We start from the raw sequence: 25,361 nt of genomic DNA, 5'->3' as shown, positions 1-25,361 counted from the left end.
GTAACATAACCAATCCACAAGTGGTGTGTGTTATTTGAACCATTTCTTGTGCTTCGAGATGTTCATATTTATGCTTTACTTACTAACCAACGTCCTCTTATGTATATGTCCTAGTTATTTTATTTATTTTGTTTTGAATAAATCCATTTAATTAATATATGGTCAATTTTATGTCCCATCAAAGGTACTTTAGTGAGTGAGGTTGGATAACACCTCTTCTTTTACTGCTGCAGTAATGCCTGATTCCTCCTTAGTAGTATAAGTGCTGTGTGTTTCTCTTTTACTTGGGATTTATGTGCCCATTACCCATGTGATAACTGTGATGGTTCTATACTGCTTTCTCTTCCAGCTCTCCTCAGTCTGTGGATGGATCTGACCAGTGGGATGATCAATATTCAGCTGATCCCTCAGTATCCAGTGATCCAGGAATCTGTCACCTTGAGTGTTACTGGGGTCACTGGGAGGATTCTGGCTGTTACCTGGTATAAAGGACTAAGCACCGGTGCTGGGGATCAAATCCTTTTATATATTCCTGGTGTTACTCCCCCACTAATTCCTGGGCCTTTGAACTTCTCTCGGGCCAGCGCTGTCCCTAATGGCTCATTACTGATCTCAGATCTGCATATAACAGATAGCAGTAACTACACAGTGCTGATACAGACAGAGAAACCAGCAGAACAAGCCTCTGTGACCCTGACCGTCTATGGTGAGTAACATATAATCACTGTGCCAGGCAGAGGTGTAATGTATAATGACCGGTGTCTCCTCTCCTCTGTGTGCGGCTGCCGGGTACAGGGGTAACTCAAGTGCTGAGCTGTTACTCAGTATCCCGGCGCTGCTCATTTGCAAATGAACTGGCTCTATTTATATTACATCAGCCCTTATTACTAAGCCATAGTGCTTATTACTAAACCACAGGGAGAGGTGATGCACTTTATTCAGGTAGGATGAGCTGATTGAAGAGGGTACAGAGGGAGATGGAACACTCTAGCTTCTCTATTTGCAGAGATGTTAGCTTGTGATTGTACTGCCATGTCATTATGCCACTGGATCCAGTGTTAGAAGAACCCAGTGCATATAGGGGTTATTGACACCTGTTAGGAGAGCTACTCAGACAACCATCTTCTTCAGAGTACAAACTACTGTAGAACCTTGTTTTCAGTATATAAACAATAAATAAAATAACCATTAAATTAGAGTGTTTGACATTCCTATACATTTCGTCCAAGCATATTGTAATTTATATTTGTATGACCGCATATTGAAATGTTTAATTAAAACAAATATAATATTATTATCACTGGCTTCATATGTACAGCACCTCACATGCAAATCACCTTGGCAAATGGTAGGGTGCTCTTTAGTCCTTTACCTACATGATAGAGACTGAGGCCCTGATTCAGAGCCGGACGCTCTGACAGAGCGCTCGCTCTGAATCAGGGCCGGTCTTTTTTTTTTTTTAAGAACGGCCTCCTGGCCGCTCGCATAGCTGTGGGTGACCACCCACAGCTATAGCGTGAGCGGCCAGGAAGATAGGTCTCGTTGCCACAAGCCCCAGAGAGATTTCGTCTCTAACCGAGCCAAAATCTGTCCCACTGACATCACTCGTGATGTCAGTGGGGCCGCCCCCAAATGAAGGCGTTCACATGGGAACGCCTCCGTTTGGGCAGCCACTCCCCCGGTCCGCCCACCAAAGGGGGCGTGCTGTCACTCAACATCGACAGCACGTCCCCTTTGTTGCGAGACCCGGAGCGACGGAGTGCCCGTCACTATGCGGGTCTCGCGCATGTGCACGACGGAGCCGGCTCCGTTGTGCGCATGCGCACTGGCCCACCATCGACCCAGTTGCGAGCGCACAGCGCTTGCGACTGGATCTGAATCAGGCCCAGAGCCCAGTATCTTTCTGCTTGTGGTGGGCACATAGTAGCAAAAACTATGGAGGTCTCCTTGCATCATCATTGCCCAGAGAATGACACCTTCTGCAATTCATCTGTGCATTGTCAAACCACTCTTACATCCTCATTTACTAGAGGCTGCCACAGACCAACCCCAGTCCCCAACTCATTTGCTGGCAATCTAGCATGTGTGGCACCATCATATCTAGTAAAGCAGGGTGCAATGTGATGTGATCTTTTTTGCCTGTGCTTAGATGCAGTTCCCAGGAGGCATATTACAATACACAACCAGATGTTTTGTATACACAATAATTGCATGTTTGTATGTATTTAAGATAGGAACTCTGCTGGATCCTAACCCTGATACTTTACACCCAGATGTGTTGAATGATTCTGCCATACTCAACAGTATTTAGGGGTCTATTCGTCAATAATTTGTTTACTTAAAAAAATCTGTGTGATCGCTCCCCCCACAGGCATAGGAGACTGTTGTGGCTGCTGCTCAGCTCCCACTGCAGCCCAGCACACAGCAGTGTGTACTGGGTTGCTGTGAAGGAAGAGGAAGGGGGTGGTGGCCCCAGACCCAGGCCCCCACCAGGCCCCTCCAGCAAGCCCGGAGACAGATAATTAGTACCCACTCCCCTCTCTGCGCCCCTGATTATACCATCTCACAATGGCGTTATATGAAGAAATTCATTAATTATCCCGAAAACTACAGGGCCAGAGGGAAATTTTCCCATATGTCCCTGCGGGATCTTGAAACTCCGCCCCCATCTCTGTCCCTGCTTTGCGGTGACCGCCAGCTGCTAAGTCCAACTAGAGCTTGCCAAAACTGTCTAAACTGATTGAAATGTTCACACAGGATTTATATTAGTCTGTATACATGTATATGTATGTGCTTTTATATCTAAAATGTATATATAAATGTATATATATATATTTTAAAAATAAAAGCACATAAATGTAAATGTATACAGACTAATATAAATCCTGTGTACATATTTTAATAAATTTAGACAGTGTTGACAGGCTGGACATGGACTTACAGTCGGCGGTCACCGCAAAGCAGGGGTGGAGACTATTCCCAAGCGCATGACTGAGCATGTGCAGAAGCAGAAACAGAAGGTTTTGTTTTCGGGAATCCCAAAAACCCCATGCCTTCCGTAACATTGCAGGGACAGTGTGTTAATGAAACTGCTGTCCCTGCATAAAAACTTGCTGAATAGCAGCCATAAATTTAATGATCAATAAACAATTGTAACAATGTTGCCCGATAGTATCATCACATTTACTGAATAGGGCCATTACTGACCCTCCCCTGCCTTTATATTGAACCACTTCTCCCTAACCCACGTTTACAGTTTTCACTGTTCCATCCTACAGCAATTATAGCATCTATCCGGTCACATCAATCCAGGCAGGTACACAGTATTCCTCCTCTTTTTTTGTTTTTCTACTTACAGTAGTTCACACCCAAGTATTGCTCAGTACACAATAATTTCATTTGTCATTGTACTCTATTGATTGGTGATAACTCAATTCTCTCCAATTTTATCTATTTCATTGCAAAGCTGATTTATTTTTTCTGTATACTATGGAGTTTCTACAGCATTAATAAAAGTATTCTTACTGTTTGTTTTTTCATATTACTCCTGCAGACACCCAGTGGATCTCCACATACAGTGTTGCAACTTTTTTCAGATGTATACATATTGTTTACTATTTTCAAAATATCATAATAGCAAAACAGACACCATTGACACATTTAACAATTAATTGAATTGGTTTCCAACAAAGATGATTCCTCTTTGTATTGCATTTGCAGAAAGAACGTTATATAGACTGTCAATCAGCTTCTCCCTAATCGGCATTGTATATAAGAAATCTCCTCCTACCCCGTCTCAGTGTTCTGTTTTATATTTTGTAACATATTTATGTATACTAAATTAACTCTCACTGCATATAATGATTATAGATTAACTTCCATTTGTATCCCATGTACTAATTAAGTGTGGGCATACTTTATCAAGACCTCTAATTCACTACATCACCACTCTGCTCTGAGGAAGTAAGCAAGTCCAATGAAATGTGTAAGGATTTTACTCTACTTTGGCTATAGAACCTCTGTCTATGAATTGCACAAGCTCCATTTATACTGCTAATTTTCAAGTCCGCCATCAGCTGGCAAGTATTGATTGTGCGGGCTCTATTTTGTCTTAATACTTATATTGTGTGTGAGTGCACAGGCAGATATAATAATGCATGACACATGGCTACTTTTATTATGGGCATGTGGTATAATGTGTGGACACAGGCTGGGTTAATAATCTGTGGATACATGGTCAGTGCATTATATGCTGCGTTGAAGGGCTGGTATTACAGTATATGTTTTTCACCAGCTACTATAATAGTTTATATACATATTAGCTGTGCAACACACTATGGGCCCCATTTATAAACGAACGAAAATACCAGCGGCAATTTTCATTTAGTATCACTGTGATACAGATGAAAATGCACTAGAATTTATTAATACTTACCCCTCCGGCGAGGTCTTGCAAAGTCCAGCGAAGTCCTCATCCTCGGCGAGGTCCTCCACTGGGCTGCTGGCAGCCTAACGTGGCACAAAGGGGCTCCAGTGTTATGCGCATGCGCGATGGTCCGCCTGCGCATGTACATGGCACGGGGACCCGGTAGTGCCTGGAAGGCTTTGCTGAAGCCGGAAAGGCACCGCCGGGTCTCTATTGCCGGCAATGGGGACTGCATCACTCTCGCCATCTAAAAGATGGTGAGAGCAATGCTGTGAAAACAGTGGTAATCTTAGATTACCGCAGTTTATTAAATGCAGAAAGGTGGCATAACCCCTTTAGCGAGCTCTAAAGGGGTTATGTTTTGTTAGTAAATGGAGCCCCATGTATGGGCATATGGCTGCTATAGCGCCAAATAGCTTTTCGCCCAAACTGTGCATCTTATACACATAAATCAGTTTTTTCTAGTGTACGCAGACCACTGTGAGTCTGAATCTGTGCAAACAGGGCTTTCCTCATGCCAAGTTATGTTGTGCTAAACAAATCCTGTACAAAGTCGCACCCCAGCATCTGTAGAGCACTGTGAGCGGCTTTTCACGGATTCTGCGATACATGTAATGCACCAAATTTCAAGAAATATATGACACTACTCCTTTCGTAGCGTCTCAGTAGCGCCAGGTGCCTAACGCCATATTGCGCCTAAAGGCTAGGTGTATAAGGACATATCAGTAGAATGTATCACAAAATGGTTAGCTGTCAGAGAGCACTATTTGCTCATTACAAATTTGCTGGCGCCTGTCTTTTTGATAAATTTGCTTGGATTTGCTCTTATAGTTTTCCATAAACGTGATTGCTGGGGATCTATTAGACTTGTGAAGGATGCTCTATTAAATGTATTGATCAGTGCAGATAATGGGCCTGATTCAGCACAGATCGCTATTGCGATCGCAGCTGCGATTACACACTCGGGACCTTATTCAGAGTCAGTCGCGAGCGCTGAGCGCTCGCAACCGACTCGATGTTGGTCCACAGGGCATGCGCACGACGGAGACGCCTCCTAATTAGTTTTATTTCTGTATTATTACAGCAACATGACCTATTACCAGTCCCTATGTTCCCTCATTTACAGAGCGAGTCAGGAAGCCTACGGTCACAGCATCTACCTCCCAGCCCAAGGTAAATGACACATACACCCTGACATGTGACACCAGCAATGCTGAGAGGACACTATGGAGCAGGAACAGTGGCGGCCTCCCCGCTGGAACCAGCTTATCAGCAAATAACAGGACAGTCACTTTCTCCAGTGTCACATGTGCAGACTCAGGAGAGTACAGATGTGAGGCTGAGAACCTTGTCAGTAAGAGTATCAGCGATCCCTACACTGTAACCGTAACCTGTGAGTACTCTGAGATTACTTTATGTTTAAGTAAAGGGGGTGTGGTATATTAAGTCGACTTTCAGAATGCCAACATGTACATAATGTCAACATGTCCAATATTAACATTCACAATGTCAACACTGACATAATGTTTAAATTTTTTCAGAATGTCAACATTGTGAATGTCGGCTGTCAATTTTTCATGCACTTTTCATTTTACACAATCAGAAATGTCGACGTGAAATACATACATTCTCCAGAATACCCACAATATGCTTAAGCTGCCAGAGTGGAGGGTTGGGGTTAGGCTTTGTAAGGTGAGATTTAGGATGAGACACTAGGGAAGGGTTAGGGTTATGCTGTGGTGGGAAGTGGGGTTTAGGACTGGACACTAGGGTTAGGATTCGGCTGTGGGAGGTGGGGGTTAAGTTTAGACACAAAGGGCAATGTTAGGGTTAGGCTGTGTAAGGGGAGAGTTAGGCTGAGACACTAGTGGAGGGTAAGGGTTAGGCTGCGGGAGGTTAGGATTAGTGTTAGGCACTAGGGGAGGGTAAGGGTTATGCTGTGGGAGGGAGGTTAAGGTTAGTATTAGGCACTAGGGGAGGGTAAGGGTTAGGCTGTGGGAAGTTAGGGTTAGTGTTAGGCATTAGGGGAGGGTTAGGCAGTGGTAGATGAGGGTTAGTGTTTGGCACAAGGGGGAGGGTTAGGGTTAGACTGTGTAAGGTGAGAGTTAGGCTGAGACACTAGGGAACAGCTAGGGTTAGGCTGTGGGAGGTAAGGGTTAGTGTTAGGCACTAATGTCAACATTAGGCAGCTGGCCCCTATCTATCCTTCTGTTGGCTGCAGTGTATTATGGTGAGAAGAGACAGGACTCCATGGTCTTGAACTGGTCTTGGTGAATCACCAGTCTCCCAGCCACAACTTCTAGTGTATCCAGAGAGGAAGAGCTCACCCTGACACAGATCAGAGCAGCAATGTTTTTAATTCACTAATCATATATCTAGTAAAGAAGAACTATTACATCTTATATCTAACAAGGGACATCAGCATTGCTCCTTCTTAGAGAAGTAACCTAAGGATATTGCACTATGAGGAAAATAAGGAGCCAGCACTAATTACCACATTTACTGTAGAGCTAAAGTTTATTCTATACAGGGGGAAACACTATTCTAACAACAGGAGTAAATATATACATCTCCCCCTGTGTAACCTAAGCCTAAGGGCCAAATGTAATAGTGTGAGAGTTTAGAAAAAGTGAGAGTTTAGCAGTAAAACTCTCACACAAATACATTGATCAAGTTGTATTTTCAATACCTGGATGAGAGTTTAAGGGGTCTATTTACTAAGCAGTGTTAGGAGAAGTGAAGAGTGAAAAGTGATAAGGTGCCAGCCAATCAGCTCCCAACTGTCATTTTTCAAACACAGCCTGTGAGATGGCAGTTAGGAGCTGATTGGCTGGCACCTTATCACTTTTCACTCATCACCTTTCACTTCTCCTAGCATTGCTTAGTAAATAGACCCCTAAGTCTTGAGAGTTTTTTGAGTCTGAAAAACATGCAAGTTTGCATGTTCTGTGACTTTATTACATTGGCTGAGTTTAAAAATGTGAGTGTTTTTTCTCACATTTTCTAAACACTTACACTATTACATTTAGCCCTCAATGTCTAAACCCTGGTTACATTTTGGAGGCACTGCTGAGATTGGTAAAGACTGAGAGCCTGTTTACCATCTTTGTGTCAACAGTCATTAATTATAGTTGAGTGGGTACTTATTTTCCTAATTCCACATGATGGGCACAGAGAAGAGTCTTTTAACTGTATGAGCAGGCGCAATTAGGGGACTAGAAGCCCATAAGGAACTAGAATGCAATAGGAGGCAAGACTTCAATGAAGGGGATGTGCCAAATCAAAGAGAGTATTTGATTCTAGGTCCTGCAAGAGTAACAGACAAGAGAGGGTTAGAAGAGGTCTTGGTAGAGACAGAAAACATAAATAAAAGCTCAAATGGCAAGAAAGTAAGATTTAGATGTGACAGCAAAGATAGTGATACAAGTGTAATAGAAGAAATAGTTAATACTATGGTCTCTAGTAAGGTTGGTAAAGAACCAGGGGAATTGGAGGACAGACAGTTATGGTAATGTAATGGTGATTGATGAAGCTTTGGAAGCTCCAGAGCAGGAGGATTGGAGCAAACATGAAGTGGAGTTGGGGGAAAGAGACATAGATACCAGAGAACAGAAAATTATTGAAGTTATGTAAATAATATACATGGACCTGAGAGAACACAAAGCGCTTTTAAGGGATAGACCAAATGATGACCAAATAGCTGAGATTAGGTAACACATAGCAAGTATATGGTTGAACTATATCAAATGATTACCAGTATTCTTCAGGAAAAAGTGACTAGGAAGAAATTATCTGATATAACAGAACTGTAAAAGAAACTTGATGAAGTTCAGATGCATAATATTCAATTGATAGAATAATAAAATAACTACACAAGGTGCTTTGTGGGTTAAAGCAAGAACCGCTCCCAGAGGGAAGGCAAAGGCGGATAGAGGAAGAGCAAAATCATAAATGGAGATTGCAGCAAGAGGAAGAAATAAAGTGCTTTTTGGAATCCCAGCTGACAGATGTCCAAACTTTTAGGACCAGCTGAAACAACCCAACACCAGATTTCTATTGGACAATTGCAAGACCAACTAGTGCAGTTGGTTACCTAGAACAAAAGCATTGCTACTGCCACATCCATTGCTAAAGACACTGAAGAAATGACACTCCCATATGGAGCCTTAGCTACTACCCTATAAAAGAGAATCACTGATAGCAGGAATGAATTGGGGGAAATAAAAATCACCAGCCCTAAAATAGTTGGTAAAGAGTAATAAATAATGTAGTGCTCCACTTATGGTTGAGACTGCTCCCAAAAGAAATTGCCAATTCTCTTTTTTAGCTGAAAACAGCTACAAACACAACATCTAATTTAATTGGAGCGCCAATACTAAAAAGCTAAATACAACTCATGGTTTTTGTACAAATAAATTTAATATTCATTAATAATTACAGAACATGTAGAATATAAAGTTAAAAAAGCCTTCAAAAGGACATAAATAAGGACATGATATTTTTCAGCAATAACTGTGAAAAATCAGCTCACAAGGATGAATATCCAATTTAATATTGTTAATTGGAGCAGCTGCCTTGATGCAAATGTATCACTAGAAAAAATATTTCAGCAAACTTACAAATGTCACTAGTAGGTATACACTTGCATTGGCCCAGAACATTTAATGAGAGCTTGGGAAGGTGTATAGTGACTTGCTGCTGTGCTCCTGGTCATGTAGGACAGAACAAATGACCTGACTGCAGCTCCACTTCCAGCTATTCTCCCCATCCATCCTGTCCTTAGCTAACCATAAACTTATGATCAAAAAAACTTACAAACCAAGCGCTTATACAAAAATAAAAATAAACATAAAAGACAGACTTAAAAAATTCAAATATAAGCTATATTTATAGCTGTTTCTATGGATATCCAAAAATTGATATTTTCTGCTAAAAATAGCATTAACTCCACCTTAATAGGGGATTTATGCCCTGTAAAGACTATTAGAGCAATTTTATTAAAGCTGTGATGTTTATAGTCTTTTCAGACCAAATGGTGGAGTGACAGATTTAGAACAGCAGTGTCCCGATGTTATTCGTTCGTGTAGGCAACTTCTACCTGTCCCTACCTTACTGTTCCCCTCTCCGGGGTTCCTCCGTGTGCCGCGGTGCTTGATGGAAGTGATAGCCGTCACGTGGTGGGACCCGCACTGGTGAAGGGTCGCTGAGTACTTTTTCCCACCGGGGATTCTTCCTCGCGGCGCTGTCCTCACAATGCGTGGTACCCATGGCACAGGATGATGACGTCAGACGCCGGGTGGTTCACTCGAGTAAGGTGACCAGTCTGCTGTTGAAAGTCTCTCAATCCTCCTCAACTCTCCAACGCGTTTCGAACCTGATGTGGTTCTTTTTCCAGGATGAGTGTGGTAGTTGTGTAACTGCCTTTAAATACTAAATTTTATTCTCCAAACAGGAAGGGGTAAAACCGGAAATCCTCAAAAATAGCGGCAAAAGCATGTTTTTTGGGACTCCATTAAAATTATTTAAAAAAATAAATAAATAAAAAATGAAAGTTCTGTCTTTTGTTAAAAATGATAAATGTATGATGAAAAATAAAGTACAAAGTGTATAGGAGGGATAATAGGGATATAACATTTTAAAATTAATAATTATAAAAACGCTTTTAATTCTATATCAATATTTAAACCGTTAGGTTCCAATGTGTTGAGGGTAAAAATCCATTTTGTTTCTGCTTTCTTTAACTTCTTTACCAGGTCTTCACCTCTCCAGTTAGTTTTTACTTTCTGAATACCGAGGAATTTTAGTCCTTTTGGGTTTTTTTGATGGTATTTCAAGAAATGGGCTGAGACACTATGTGAACTTAATCCTCTTTTAATATTGTTGATGTGTTCTGAAATTCTTGTCTTTATTTTTCGTTTGGTTTGTCCAATATATTGAAGACCACACGGGCATTCGAGCATATATATTGCTCCTTCTGTCTCGCACGAGATCTCTTCTTTAATTTTGAAGGATGCTCCTGTTTCTTTGGACTGGAATTCCAATGCTGGTTTGGTGCTCTTTGGTTGTTGTTTACAGCCCATACATTTAGTACAGTGGTAGAAGCCATTCCTATTAGTTTTTTGGTTATTTTTAGTCACTGGCAGAAAACTTTGTGTTAATTGTTGTTTTAGGGATTTGGCTTTCCGATATATCACTTTTGGTTTTGGTGGCAAAAATTCTTTAATATCTTGATCCAGTTGTAGTATATGCCAATGCTTGGACAAAATGTTTTCTATCTCTTTATGATTTCCGTTAAATTGTGTGATGAAAATTGGCTGTGTCTCATTTTGTTCTGTCTTTATAGATTTGTATTTGAGCAGTTCTGTGCGATCCAGGTTGGATATTTTTCGAATTTCGACTTCCAATTTTTGTCCTTGATATCCTTTTTCTATGAATTTTCTTTTTAGTTCTTCACTCTGTTTCATATAATTCGTATCATCGGTACAATTCCTTCTAATCCTTCGGAATTGTCCTCCAGGAATATTTTCGATCCAGCTTCGATGATGATTACTGTTATAAGGTAACATATTGTTACCATTACACTCTTTAGTATGTGTTCTTGTGTGAATGTGGTCATCCTTAATAAATATTTCAAGATCTAAAAATATTACTACTTCTTTACTGAAAATGGTTGTAAATTCCAGGTTCATTTGATTTTCATTTAAGTAGATGAGAAACTTCTCAAGGTCTTCCTTCGAGCCACTTCACACAAAGAAAAGGTCGTCTATATATCTTCTCCAACACTTGATATATTTTAGGAAAATATTGTTGCTCCATATGTGCTGGTCCTCCCACCACGCCACAAATAAGTTGGCGTAGCTGGGGGCAAAAGATGTACCCATGGCTGTACCTTGCTCCTGGATAAAATAGTCTCCGCCATACCAAAAATAGTTGTGGCGGAGAATAAAGTCAATATTGTCCATAATGAAATTAATCTGAGTGTTCGATAGTTCTGATTGTGTGGAGAGATAGTGTCTACTGGCTTGGCATCCTATTTCATGATCTATAACTGTGTAAAGTGAAGTTTCTCATCTACTTGAATGAAAATCAAATGAACCTGGAATTTACAACCATTTTCAGTAAAGAAGTAGTAATATTTTTAGATCTTGAAATATTTATTAAGGATGACCACATTCACACAAGAACACATACTAAAGAGTGTAATGGTAACAATATGTTACCTTATAACAGTAATCATCATCGAAGCTGGATCGAAAATATTCCTGGAGGACAATTCCGAAGGATTAGAAGGAATTGTACCGATGATACGAATTATATGAAACAGAGTGAAGAACTAAAAAGAAAATTCATAGAAAAAGGATATCAAGGACAAAAATTGGAAGTCGAAATTCAAAAAATATCCAACCTGGATCGCACAGAACTGCTCAAATACAAATCTATAAAGACAGAACAAAATGAGACACAGCCAATTTTCATCACACAGTTTAACGGAAATCATAAAGAGATAGAAAACATTTTGTCCAAGCATTGGCATATACTACAACTGGATCAAGATATTAAAGAATTTTTGCCACCAAAACCAAAAGTGATATATCGGAAAGCCAAATCCCTAAAACAACAATTAACACAAAGTTTTCTGCCAGTGACTAAAAATAACCAAAAAACTAATAGGAATGGCTTCTACCACTGTACTAAATGTATGGGCTGTAAACAACAACCAAAGAGCACCAAACCAGTATTGGAATTCCAGTCCAAAAAAACAGGAGCATCCTTCAAAATTAAAGATGAGATCTCGTGCGAGACAGAAGGAGCAATATATATGCTCGAATGCCCGTGTGGTCTTCAATATATTGGACAAACCAAACGAAAAATAAAGACAAGAATTTCAGAACACATCTACAATATTAAAAGAGGATTAAGTTCACATAGTGTCTCAGCCCATTTCTTGAAATACCATCAAAAAAACCCAAAAGGACTAAAATTCCTCGGTATTCAGAAAGTAAAAACTAACTGGAGAGGTGAAGACCTGGTAAAGAAGTTAAAGAAAGCAGAAGCAAAATGGATTTTTACCCTCAACACATTGGAACCTAACGGTTTAAATATTGATATAGAATTAAAAGCGTTTCTATAATAATTAATTTTAAAATGTTATATCCCTATTATCCCTCCTATACACTTTGTACTTTCTTTTTCATCATACATTTATCATTTTAAACAAAAGACAGAACTTTCATTTTTTTTTTTTTTTTTTTAAATAATTTTAATGGAGTCCCAAAAAACATGCTTTTGCCGCTATTTTTGAGGATTTCCGGTTTTACCCCTTCCTGTTTGGAGAATAAAATTTAGTATTTAAAGGCAGTTACACAACTACCACACTCATCCTGGAAAAAGAACCACATCAGGTTCGAAACGCGTTGGAGAGTTGAGGAGGATTGAGAGACTTTCAACAGCAGACTGGTCACCTTACTCGAGTGAACCACCCGGCATCTGACGTCATCATCCTGTGCCACGGGTACCACGCATTGTGAGGACAGCGCCGCGAGGAAGAATCCCCGGAGGGAAAAAGTACTCAGCGACCCTTCACCAGTGCGGGTCCCACCACGTGACGGCTATCACTTCCATCAAGCACCACGGCACACGGAGGAACCCCGGAGAGGGGAACAGTAAGGTAGGGACAGGTAGAAGTTGCCTACACGAACGAATAACATCGGGACACTGCTGTTCTAAATCTGTCACTCCACCATTTGGTCTGAAAAGACTATAAACATCACAGCTTTAATAAAATTGTTCTAATAGTCTTTACAGGGCATAAATCCCCTATTAAGGTGGAGTTAATGCTATTTTTGCAGAAAATATCAATTTTTGGATATCCATAGAAACAGCTATAAATATAGCTTATATTTGAATTTTTTAAGTCTGTCTTTTATGTTTATTTTTATTTTTGTATAAGCGCTTGGTTTGTAAGTTTTTTTGATCATGTATAAATTATACTGAGCAGCTAATCACATAAACAATTCTACAAAGCGCAGCACACACACATTGTATTTTAGAACCATAAACTTATATTCCCCACACTCGTCAGTGCTGAAGGGTACTCGCATAAGTCCAGAGATGTGCCGCTTGTGCCTGGCCGCCATAAGATGCAATTAGGGTGGCTGCTCTGTCACTGCTGTGTCCTATTTGTGAGCAAAATAAGATGCAGTAGCCAGCAAAGTTATTTTTCACCTGCTCCAAAGCAGATGCACAATTTGGCCACCTCAGCCTTGATGTAGAGTGCAAAGGCCGGCAAAATAATATATCAGCTGCTCCAAATACAGAAGCACAGTATAGCCAGCCACCTCAGCCTTAACTAGTTTCTCTTTACAGCAAAGTTTCTTCAGAAGGATGAAGGGTGTTGTTTTATTATATGGCAAAAATTGATTTTTGCCCTATAATAAGGGAACCACAGACAACACCCTTCATCCTTCTGAAGAAACTTTGCTGTAAAGAGAAACTAGTTAAGGCTGAGGTGGCTGGCTATACTGTGCATCTGTATTTGGAGCAGCTGATATATTAATTTGCCGGCCTTTGCACTCTACATCAAGGCTGAGGTGGCCAAATTGTGCATCTGCTTTGGAGCAGCTGAAAATGAACTTTGCTGGCTACTGCATCTTATTTTGCTCACAAATAGGACACAGCAGTGACAGAGCAGCTGCCCTAATTGCATCTTGCAATGGCCAGCCACAAGCAGCACATCCCTGGACTTATGTGAGTACCCTTCAGCACTGACAAGTGCGGGGAATATAAGTTTCTGGTTAGCTAAGGACAGTACAGACGGAGAGAATAGCTGGAAGTGGAGCTGCAGTCAGGTCATTTCTTCTGTCCTACACGACCAGGAGCACAGTAGCAAGTCACTATACACCTTCCCAAGCTCCCATTATATGTTCTGGGCCAACACAAGTGTTTACCTCCTAGTGACATTTGTAAGTTTGCTGAAATATTTTTTCTAGTGAGACAGCTGCTCCAATTAACAATATTAAATTGGATATTCATCCGTGTGAGTTGATTTTGCACAGTTATTGCTAAAATAGTTGGTTCAGTTATATAATTTCATGTAAGAAAAGGCTATGTTTCCTAAAATGGCATGACACCAAAAGAAATGTCTTTATCCACTGGGCTGCTATAACAAGAAATAACCCATTGAAACCTCTGCACAGTGTTGAAAGTGGAGAATGTGTAGAGTCTGATGTAGTGGAAGGAAAGAAGGGGGTACAAGCAGCCAATGTGACTGGCCCTGGTGGGGTACCAGTAAAGTTATTTTGCTCCAAATCAGTGATGGAGTCTGTCATCCAAGAAAGAGAGATATTGGAGGAGGACGGCATGTAAATGTCAGTCAAATGAGTGAAGGTGAGATGGAAAATAAAACCTCTTTTTCTCTAAGACAAACATGGCTGTTCCATTCCATTACCAACTGCACTCCTGATGGGGAAACAGAACAAACCAAGCAACAGATCCACCTGATGAAGAGTTATAGCCCAAGAAACCAACATTTTCAGAATATTCCCCAAAGGAAGAAACTATCAAAGTTATTATCCATAAATACCCAGCAACTACATCATCAATATCCCATCATCAGTAAAGTCCAAGAGAAACCTAATAGCTTAGGTGTAAAAATACAAGTTACATCAGTGCAACAAGATCCACTTTGAAAAGAGGCAAAAGAAAAAGATTCTGAAATAAAAGCCCAAAAGAACATAACCAAGGAAAGGTAAACAGACACTGTAGCCCACTCCCTCCCTAGTTGGCTAACTGTTCAGATGATTGAGCTGAATTGGCCAGCTAGTAGTTTTGAGGTGTGAAAAAAACAACAATGAAATATAAAATAAATGTAATGTTTTGATGATTTCAGTATCGTTGGTGATCAGGCTGCTTGATAAATCATTGCTTTGCCAGATCACCAGTGGGAGAGTGTAACCCCTATTTATGGTTAACCCAACAAATAGAAGATCTGACAGTAAAATGTAAAACTATATGAACTGTGTGGTAAAAGTGAGATATAAACATAATATATTTATTATCCATGCTTAGTATGCCTTCTGAGGAAATCGGGGGTTAATGCCTGGAGAAACGCGTTAAGGATCCAGTGCGCTCAGATTACTTTTGCTTTTTCTATTGCCCTCACACTGCTTGTTCGGCTGCCGCTGATTATAATCCCCCACTGGTCCATGAACTCCGGGGAGCATATTGCCCACATTACCGGACCTCCACTATCTGAGCGGGAGAAAGGGGCCATTATCCATCAGCTAATTGGAGAGCCCAGAGAGCCTGTCAGCTCAGGGACACAGGTCTGAGACCGGCGACTAACCCCTGTTTGCATGGCATCTGGACGGCAGACCACACACAAGTCCGGAGGGAGATGCTGCTAAAATAGTCGCATTGCAGTGGATACAGGGGCTGCTGACTTCTATACCTAGACATTCTCAATCTATATAACAGGTCTGCAGGACAAATATTTTGTATCTTGATGACATTACAGGCACTTTGAACCTCATTCAGAGTCGGTCGTTGCGGCTGCATGGTCGTACACCACCGATGTTCGCTGAACTGCGCATGCGTAAAGTTCGCAATGCGCGTGCGCAAACTTGCTGCTACGATCAGAAATTTCTCTCTCCTTGAACACAGCCAGGTCGTTAGTTTGAGTGACAGAATGAGACGTTTGTGGGTGGTAACAGGGGGAAGGTGCTTGAAAACGGGGGAGTGGAGATCCGAACGCAGGCGTGCCTAATTATGCGAACGGCGTTTTATGGGAGTGCATAAATAACAAAGTAGTGTCATGGCACACATGACATGGGTGGTTTGTACACTGACCTGATCGTAGTGCTTAAGAGAGGGTATGGTCAATCTTAAGCTCTACGACCAGTTCCGATGGTTCCCGATGGTCTCGATTAATCCTTATATGGCCGGAGATGACGTGTAATGCGTACGAGAAGGGGGCGTATTTTTTGTCTTCCGGCCGCCTCCTCCCCTTGGTCGCCAGCTAACGATCCGATCTTAGGGACGCAACATGCAAGTGCATCATTTGCATATCTGGCCCCTTTTCCCGTACGACCGTGCGGCCGCAACGACCGACTCTGAATGAGGTCCTTTATCTGGACAGTGAGTATCGATCCATATTGGAAAGTGCAATCAGTGGACATACTTTACAAGAGGTGGACTCTATGCAACTCACTGATATACTAATGTGTGTATTGTATTTTTATGTAATATTAAATTTATTAAAAAAAAGTAATATGTGGTATACTTTTTCAAACAAGTACTGCACTTTTAATGTATTAATAATTGATATACTATATACAGTATATGTGTAGATATATATATATATAATGTACCACAAATATATATTTAAAATATGTGCTTATACATAATTGATGATGTGGGGCAGAGTCTGCCAGAAGGTTCTGGCTGCTTAAAATTGGTTAGGACTAGTTCTGCAGACTGTGCTCACACCAGGGTAAGAGGGGCTAAGGCCCGTATTCAATTAGAGGTGAAAAGTCGGAAAGGTTTCGCCTGCTGTACTTTTTGCCGACTTCACGTGTTTTGGAGGCAATCACTTTTTGTGCGCAGCCCCGCTTTTCACCTCATTCAATTCCAAAGGACACGAAAATGGTACCCGACAAAACTCAAACATGCGAAAAGTGCTGTCAGATTTAAGGAAATCAGCCTGACACCCCCCAAAAGATGGACTAACATTGGGGTTCATTGTTGATGCCCCCGAATAGCCCTAGTACTTAAATGCTCTAATTAGCTGCTAATTTGCGTATTTGCACAAGTGGTGAAGAATAGCATTTAGCAGTTTTTTTTCGAGAAAATAATTAGTCCCAGCAAATTTGGAGTACATGAAAATGGGTGCAAGCATGGTTTAAATTTGCAAAACACACCTTCAGCAACCACCTACAATCAAAAAAACACCACTATCATACTTGCAGACCCCCTAAAAGTCTATTTAGCTACTTTTTAAGTTTGTATCCCAACTTTGTACTTTTTCACCCCCATTTTCAAAGTAATTTTTTGAGGTGTTCTTCAATTTTGGGGGGAATTTGTTTGACACAGTTAACTTTTGGGGGCCTGTCCTAAGGGTGCAGGGTGGTTTCCCCACCTTTGCACTCCAAAACCGCAATTCTGCACTTTTTTCCGCCTGCTTTCATAGGCGAATCTTTTTCGCCTATTCCAATGCATTGACTTTCCGCCGACGCGAAAAGTGTTTATAATTGAATACGGGGATAACTTTTCACCTGGTGAAATGACGTCATCAGCAAAACTTTTCCACCGAAAACGGCTTTTCACTTCTAATTTAATATGCCTCTAAGTCCTAGTTTTGTGACACAGGGTTATGGTTTAACTGAAATAGTCCATTAACTTTCTATTATGCACTTTACCTCAAAGCCAGAAAATGTGGCTTTATTTGTTAATCATATCTAAAATATAATGCATTACAATTTCTTTGCCAGGCTTTTTACAAATAGCAACTTGGATGACCATAGGAAGTATCAGTGGAATTGTGGTTGCTGTCCTGTTATTAGTGGCTGTTGTAACTGTGTTACTTTACCTGTTCATTGTACGCAGACCACACAACAAGTAAGTATCCTCCAATCAATAACATCTCATTTGGTGTAGATAACGCAGACCTACCTGACTGTAGTTTTCCTGTTCCTAACTCTATGTTGTACTATCTTATTACATTATTCACTGTATTAGCTTTCATTATCATGTTTGGAAATTGTCTCTAATTTCTGGAAATGGTTCTGGATTTTAAATTGTTCCCTATTTTTCGGTACTGACCTAATGAACACAAAGGGGCTTTTTCAAAGTTGGTCACAAAGGTAGTTGCAAGATGTGTTTTGACTAAAAGACAACTTTTGACGTCCTATTCTGAGTAAGCTGCATACACAAGGTACGGCCAACTCTGAATAGGTAACAAATGTGACTCCTTTACAGGAGCAAATGCAGCTACAATAGGAGACTGTGAGTTCAAAACATGATAAAAATAGGGTGTAAGGGGGTTCTTTCTTCTTCCCTCCTTGTGTATTTGTCTTGCTGTGTTCTAAATATTCTATTTTTCATTAAATAACTAACATCAGGTTATATATATATATATATCTATATATATATATATATATCTATATATATATATATATATTAGGGGTGAGCGGGTTCGGATTTCTGAAATCCGAACCCCCCCGAGCCCCCCCGGTCCGAATCCGATCCGAATCAGGCTCGACTTTTCCCGCCTGACTCGGATCTGAAATCGAGGCAAAACGTCATCATCCCGCCTTCCGAGTCTCGCGGGTTTTGGATCCTATATAAGGTACCCACGTCGGCGCCATTTTCTCACTCGGCTGTGGACAGTGAAGAGGGAGGGTGGGAGTTAGGGCTGTGTAGTGTAGTGTAGTGCTGCTGTTGTCCACTACTTCAAAGTCCATAGGGGCTGGCTGTGTTGTGCTGTGCTGCTGTTGTTAATAGGGGCTGTGTCCACTACTTCAAAGTCCATAGGGGCTGGCTGGACTGTGTTGTGCAGTCAGTTCTCCATAGGGGCTGTGTCCACTCCAAAGTCCTGTGCAGTGTCCCAGTCCTAAAGAGGTGCTGTAGTGTTGTCCAGGGGGTGCTCTGTCCATCAGGGGTGCTCCCCCCAAGTGCTAAAAAAATAATATATTTTCTGTGTTTGTGAATTGTGTGCGCAGTAGCCGCACGTGCATCAACAAAGTAGTGCCAAGCGTGCGCCTGTGTCATAAGTAAAGGGCCGGCTGGCTTGACCGTTAAAGGGTGCTGTAACCCCCGAAAGTACACTCCAGTCCAAACCAAAAAAAAATTATTTTCTGTGTTTGTGAATTGTGTGCGCAGTAGCCGCACGTGCATCAACAAAGTAGTGCCAAGCGTGCACCTGTGTCATAAGTAAAGGGCCGGCTGGCTTGACCGTTAAGGGTGCTGTAACCCCCGAAAGTACACTCCAGTCCAAACCAAAAAAAAAATTATTTTCTGTGTTTGTGAATTGTGTGCGCAGTAGCCGCACGTGCATCAACAAAGTAGTGCCAAGCGTGCGCCTGTGTCATAAGTAAAGGGCCGGCTGGCTTGACTGTTAAGGGTGCTGTAACCCCCGAAAGTACACTCCAGTCCAAACCAAAAAAAAAATTATTTTCTGTGTTTGTGAATTGTGTGCGCAGTAGCCGCACGTGCATCAACAAAGTAGTGCCAAGCGTGCGCCTGTGTCATAAGTAAAGGGCCGGCTGGCTTGACCGTTAAAGGGTGCTGTAACCCCCAAAGTACACTCCAGTCCAAACCAAAAAAAAAATTATTTTCTGTGTTTGTGAATTGTGTGCGCAGTAGCCGCATGTGCATCAACAAAGTAGTGCCAAGCGTGCGCCTGTGTCATAAGTAAAGGGCCAGCTGGCTTGACCGTTAAAGGGTGCTGTAACCCCCAAAGTACACTCCAGTCCAAACCAAAAAAAAATTTATTTTCTGTGTTTGTGAATTGTGTGCGCAGTAGCCACACGTGCATCAACAAAGTAGTGCCAAGCGTGCGCCTGTGTCATAAGTAAAGGGCCGGCTGGCTTGACCGTTAAGGGTGCTGTAACCCCCGAAAGTACACTCCAGTCCAAACCAAAAAAAAAATTATTTTCTGTGTTTGTGAATTGTGTGCGCAGTAGCCGCACGTGCATCAACAAAGTAGTGCCAAGCGTGCGCCTGTGTCATAAGTAAAGGGCCGGCTGGCTTGACCGTTAAAGGGTGCTGTAACCCCCAAAGTACACTCCAGTCCAAAACGAAAAAAAATTATTTTCTGTGTTTGTGAATTGTGTGCGCAGTAGCCGCACGTGCATCAACAAAGTAGTGCCAAGCGTGCGCCTGTGTCATAAGTAAAGGGCCGGCTGGCTTGACCGTTAAAGGGTTCTGTAACCCCCAAAGTACACTCCAAACCAAAAAAATATATATTTTCTGTGTTTGTGACTTGTGTGCACTGTGGCTGCACGTGCATCAACAAAGGAGCAGCGCCAAGCGTGCGCCTGTGTCCCATAAGTAAAGAGCCGGCTGGCTCATTTCTTAAAGGGTGGTGTAACCCACAAAGTGCACTACTCTCCAGCAAAAATAAAAAAATATTTTCTGTGTTTGTGTGCGCTTTAGCCGCACGTATATATATCAATATAACATAAATGGAGGACCAAACTTTCTCTGATAAAAATAAAATAGGGAAAGATCAAGAACCACTTCCTACTAGTGCTGTTGCTGCTGCTGGGAGTTGTTCATCATCCCAGAGAGGAAGTAGGAACATCACTACTTTTACTAAACAATTGACCCTCCAACAGTCCCTAGCGATGAGGATGAAGTACGACAGCAGTCATCCTGAAGCAAAACGTATAACTGAGGCCTTGACTGCTATGTTGGTGTTAGACGTGCGTCCGGTATCCGACATTAGTGCAGTGGGATTTAGACAATTGAATGAGGTAGTGTGTCCTCGGTTCCAAATCCCGTCTAGATTCCACCTGCATCCTCAAAGCAGCAGCGACAAGCGTGCGTCTGTCTGTTAAAGGGTGGTGACACCCTCAAAGTGTGCTACACAAACAATAAAAATATTCTTCTTCTTTTATCTGTCTATGTGAATTGTGTGGGCTGTAGCCGCACCTGCATCCTTAAAGCAGCAGCGACAAGCGTGCGTCTGTCTGTTAAAGGGTGGTGACACCCTCAAAGTGTTCTACACAAACAATTAAAATATTGTTCTTTTTTTTCGGTCTTTGTGAAATGTGTGGGCTGTAGCCGCACCTGCATCCTCAAAGCAGCAGCGACAAGCGTGCGTCTGTCTGTTAAAGGGTGTTGTAACTCTCAAAGTGCTCCGAAAAATCAAAAAAAAATTTTTAATGTGTTTGTGACTTGTGTGCGTTGTAGCCACACTTGCATCCTCAAAGCAGCAGCGACAAGCGTGCGTCTGTCTGTTAAAGGGTGGTGACACCCTCAAAGTGTGCTCCACAAACAATAAAAATATTCTTCTTTTTTCTGTCTTTGTGAATTGTGTGGGCTGTAGCCGCACCTGCATCCTTAAAGCAGCAGCGACAAGCGTGCGTCTGTCTGTTAAAGGGTGGTGACACCCTCAAAGTGTGCTACACAAACAATTAAAATATTGTTCTTTTTTTTTCGGTCTTTGTGAAATGTGTGGGCTGTAGCCGCACCTGCATCCTTAAAGCAGCAGCGACAAGCGTGCGTCTGTCTGTTAAAGGGTGGTGACACCCTCAAAGTGTGCTACACAAAGAATAAAAATATTCTTCTTCTTTTTTCTGTCTTTGTGAATTGTGTGGGCTGTAGCCGCACTTGCATCCTCAAAGCAGCAGCGACAAGCGTGCGTCTGTCTGTTAGAGGGTGGTGTAACCCTCAAAGTGTGCTCCACAAACAATAAAAATATTCTTTTTTTTTTTCTGTCTTTGTGAATTGTGTGGGCTGTAGCCGCACTTGAATCCTCAAAGCAGCAGCGACAAGCGTGCGTCTGTCTGTTAAAGGATTACATCGGTGACAGCATCCAAGTAGGCATGTCAGACAGTCCGTACCTGTACTGGCAGGAAAAAGAAGCAATTTGGAGGTCCCTGTACAAACTGGCTCTATTTTACCTGAGTTGCCCCCCCTCCAGTGTATACTCCGAAAGAGTGTTTAGTGCAGCCGGGAACCTTGTTAGCGAAAGGCGTAGGAGGTTGCTTCCACAAAATGTGGAGAAGATGATGTTCATAAAATGAATGATCAACTCTTCCAGGGAGACCAGCCTCCAGAACGTACAGAGGGACCTGTGGTTCCAGCAGGGACGAATTAATACTCTGTGAGGATGAGGATGTACATAACACTGAAGAGGGTGAGGAATCTGTGGATGAGGAGGATGAGGACGACTTCTTGCCTCCGTAGAGCCAGTTTGTGCAGGGACAGATTAATTGCCAGCTTGTTTTGTGGGGGCCCAAACGAACCAATCATTTCAGCCACAGTTGTGTGGCAGACCCTGGCGCTGAAATGATTGGTTTGTTAAAGTGTGCATGTCCTGTTTATACAACATAAGGGTGGGTGGGAGGGCCCAAGGACAATTCCATCTTGCACCTCTTTTTTTTCTTTGCATTATGTACAGTTTGGGGCCTAGTTTTTCAATGCCATCCTGTCTGCCACTGCAGTTTCACGCCTAGATGGGTCACGTGTTTGTGCCGCCCACTCGTGTCGCTTAGCATAGTCATCCAGCTACCTCGGTGCAACCTTTTGGACATAAAAACACTATTGTGAGGTGTGAGGTATTCAGAATAGACTGGAAATGAGTGGAAATTAAGGTTATTGAGGTTAATAATAGCATAGGAGCAGAAAAACCTACAAATTCTGTGATTTTAGCTGTTTTTATGCTTTTTTTCAAAAAAATACAGATCCAAAACACAAAACCCAGAACCCAAAACACGGAAGGGTGGTTTTGGCAAAACCAATCCAGATCCAAAACACGAAGAAAGATCCAGATCCAAAACCAAAACACAAAACACGAAAAGTGGCCGGTGCACACCCCTAATATATATATTAGGGGTGTGCACCGGCCACTTTTCGTGTTTTGTGTTTTTGTTTTGGATCTGGATCTTTCTTAGTGTTTTGGATCTGGATTGGTTTTGCCAAAACCACCCTTCCATGTTTTGGGTTCTGGGTTTTGTATTTTGGATCTGTATTTTTTTGAAAAAAAACATAAAAACAGCTAAAATCACAGAATTTGTAGGTTTTTCTGCTCTTATGCTATTATTAACCTCAATAACCTTAATTTCCACTCATTTTCAGTCTATTCTGAACACCTCACACCTCACAATAGTGTTTTTATGTCCAAAAGGTTGCACCGAGGTAGCTGGATGACTATGCTAAGCGACACGAGTGGGCGGCACAAACACGTGACCCATCTAGGCGTGATACTGCAGTGGCAGACAGGATGGCAGTTTGAAAAACTAGGCCCCAAACTGTACATAATGCAAAGAAAAAAAAGAGGTGCAAGATGGAATTGTCCTTGGGCCCTCCCACCCACCCTTATGTTGTATAAACAGGACATGCACACTTTAACAAACCAATCATTTCAGCGCCAGGGTCTGCCACACAACTGTGGCTGAAATGATTGGTTCGTTTGGGCCCCCACAAAACAAGCTGGCAATTAATCTGTCCCTGCACAAACTGGCTCTACGGAGGCAAGATGTCATCCTCATCCTCCTCATCCACCGATTCCTCACCCTCTTCAGTGTGTACATCCTCATCCTCACAAAGTATTAACTCGTCCCCACTTGAATCCACCACCACAGGTCCCTCTGTACGTTCTGGAGGCTGGTCTCCCTGGAAGAGCTGATAATTCATTTTGATGAACATCATCTTCTCCACATTCTGTGGAAGCAACCTCCTATGCCTTTCGCTGACAAGGTTCCCGGCTGCACTAAACACTCTTTCGGAGTACACACTGGAGGGGGGGCAACTCAGGTAAAATAGAGCCAGTTTGTACAGGGGCCTCCAAATTGCCTCTTTTTCCTGCCAGTACAGGTATGGACTGTCTGACATGCCTACTTGGATGCTGTCACCGATGTAATCCTCCACCATTCTGTCAATGGTGACAGTATCATATGCAGTGACAGTAGACATGTCAGAAATTGTTGCCAGGTCCTTCAGTCCGGACCAGATGTCCAAACTTGGTCCTGCCTGCCCTGCATCACCGCCAGCGGGTTGCTTAGGATACCTAAGTTTTTTCCTGGCAGCCCCAGTTGCGGGAGAAAATGAAGAAGGAGCTGTTGACGTGTCACGTTCCGCTTCAGCTGACAGTGTGTTCACCAGCAGGTCTTTGCACTTCTGCAGGCTTGAGTCGGCCGGAAAGAGAGACACCACATAGGCTTTAAACCTAGGATGGAGCATGGTGGCCAAAATGTAGTGGTCTGATTTCAACAGATTGACCACCCTGGAATCCTGGCAAAGCGAATGAAGGGCTTCATCCACAAGTCCCACATGCCGAGCGGAATCGCTCCGTCTTAGCTCCTCCTTCACTTTCTCCAGCTGCTTCTGCAAAAGCCTGATGAGGGGAATGACCTGACTCAAGCTGGCAGTGTCTGAACTGACTTCACGTGTGGCAAGTTCGAAGGGCTGGAGAACCTTGCACAACACGGAAATCTCCAATGCGCTTGAGTCAGGTGCATACCCCCTCCTTTGCCTATGTCATAGGTGGATGTATAGGCTTGAATGGTCTTTTGCTGCTCCTCCATCCTCTGAAGCATATAGAGGGTTGAGTTCCACCGCGTCACAACCTCTTGCTTCAGGTGATGGCGGGGAAGGTTCAAGAGTGTTTGCTGGCACTCCAGTCTTCGGCACGCAGTCGCTGAATGGCGAAAGTGGCCTGAAATTTTTCGGGCCACCCAAAGCGTCTCCTGCACGCCCCTGTCGCTTTTCAGAAAATTCTGCACCACCAAGTTTATTGTGTGAGCAAAACATGGGACGTGCTGGAATTTGCCCAGATGTAATGCCCGCACAATATTGGTGGCGTTGTCAGATATCACAAATCCCCAGGAGAGTCTAAGTGGGGTAAGCCACTGGGCGATGATTTCCCTCAGTTTCTCTAAGAGGTTGTCGGTGGTGTGCCTCTTACTGAAACCGGTGATACACAGCGTAGCCTGCCTTGGAACGAGCTGGCGTTTCTGAGATGCTGCGACTGGTGACGCTGCTGCTATTGCTGCGTAAGGTGATACATCTACCCAGTGAGCTGTCACAGTCATATAGTCCTTAGTCTGCCCTGTTCCACTTGTCCACATGTCCGTGGTTAAGTGGACATTGGGTAAAACGGCATTTTTCAGGACACTGAGGACACTTTTTCTGACGTTTCTGTACAGTCTCGGTATCGCCTGCCTAGTGAAGTGGAATCTAGACGGGATTTGGAACCGGGGACACACTACCT

General features: G+C 42.4%; 1 protein-coding gene and 1 pseudogene across 1 annotated transcript in view; both read left to right on the top strand.

The window, feature by feature from the left end:
• The first annotated feature begins 366 nt into the window (after positions 1–366).
• LOC148535430 (cell adhesion molecule CEACAM7-like) overlaps positions 367–25,361 on the top strand; it is a 44,107-nt gene continuing 19,112 nt past the window's right edge. The window contains exons 1-3 of the mRNA XM_088462620.1: positions 367–706; positions 5,553–5,819; positions 17,914–18,040. Of these exons, the coding sequence (XP_088318746.1) occupies positions 367–706; positions 5,553–5,819; positions 17,914–18,040 (734 nt within the window). The remainder of the gene's footprint in view (positions 707–5,552; positions 5,820–17,913; positions 18,041–25,361) is intronic.
• On the top strand, positions 7,462–15,114 carry LOC148535431 (uncharacterized; annotated as a pseudogene).

This window comes from Taudactylus pleione, unplaced genomic scaffold, assembly GCF_031769625.1.
Source record: "Taudactylus pleione unplaced genomic scaffold, aTauple2 ptg000051l, whole genome shotgun sequence".
NCBI lineage: Eukaryota > Metazoa > Chordata > Amphibia > Anura > Myobatrachidae > Taudactylus > Taudactylus pleione.
The sequence above is the reverse complement of the archived record's forward strand: the minus strand, read 5'-3'. Positions and strand labels throughout refer to the sequence as shown.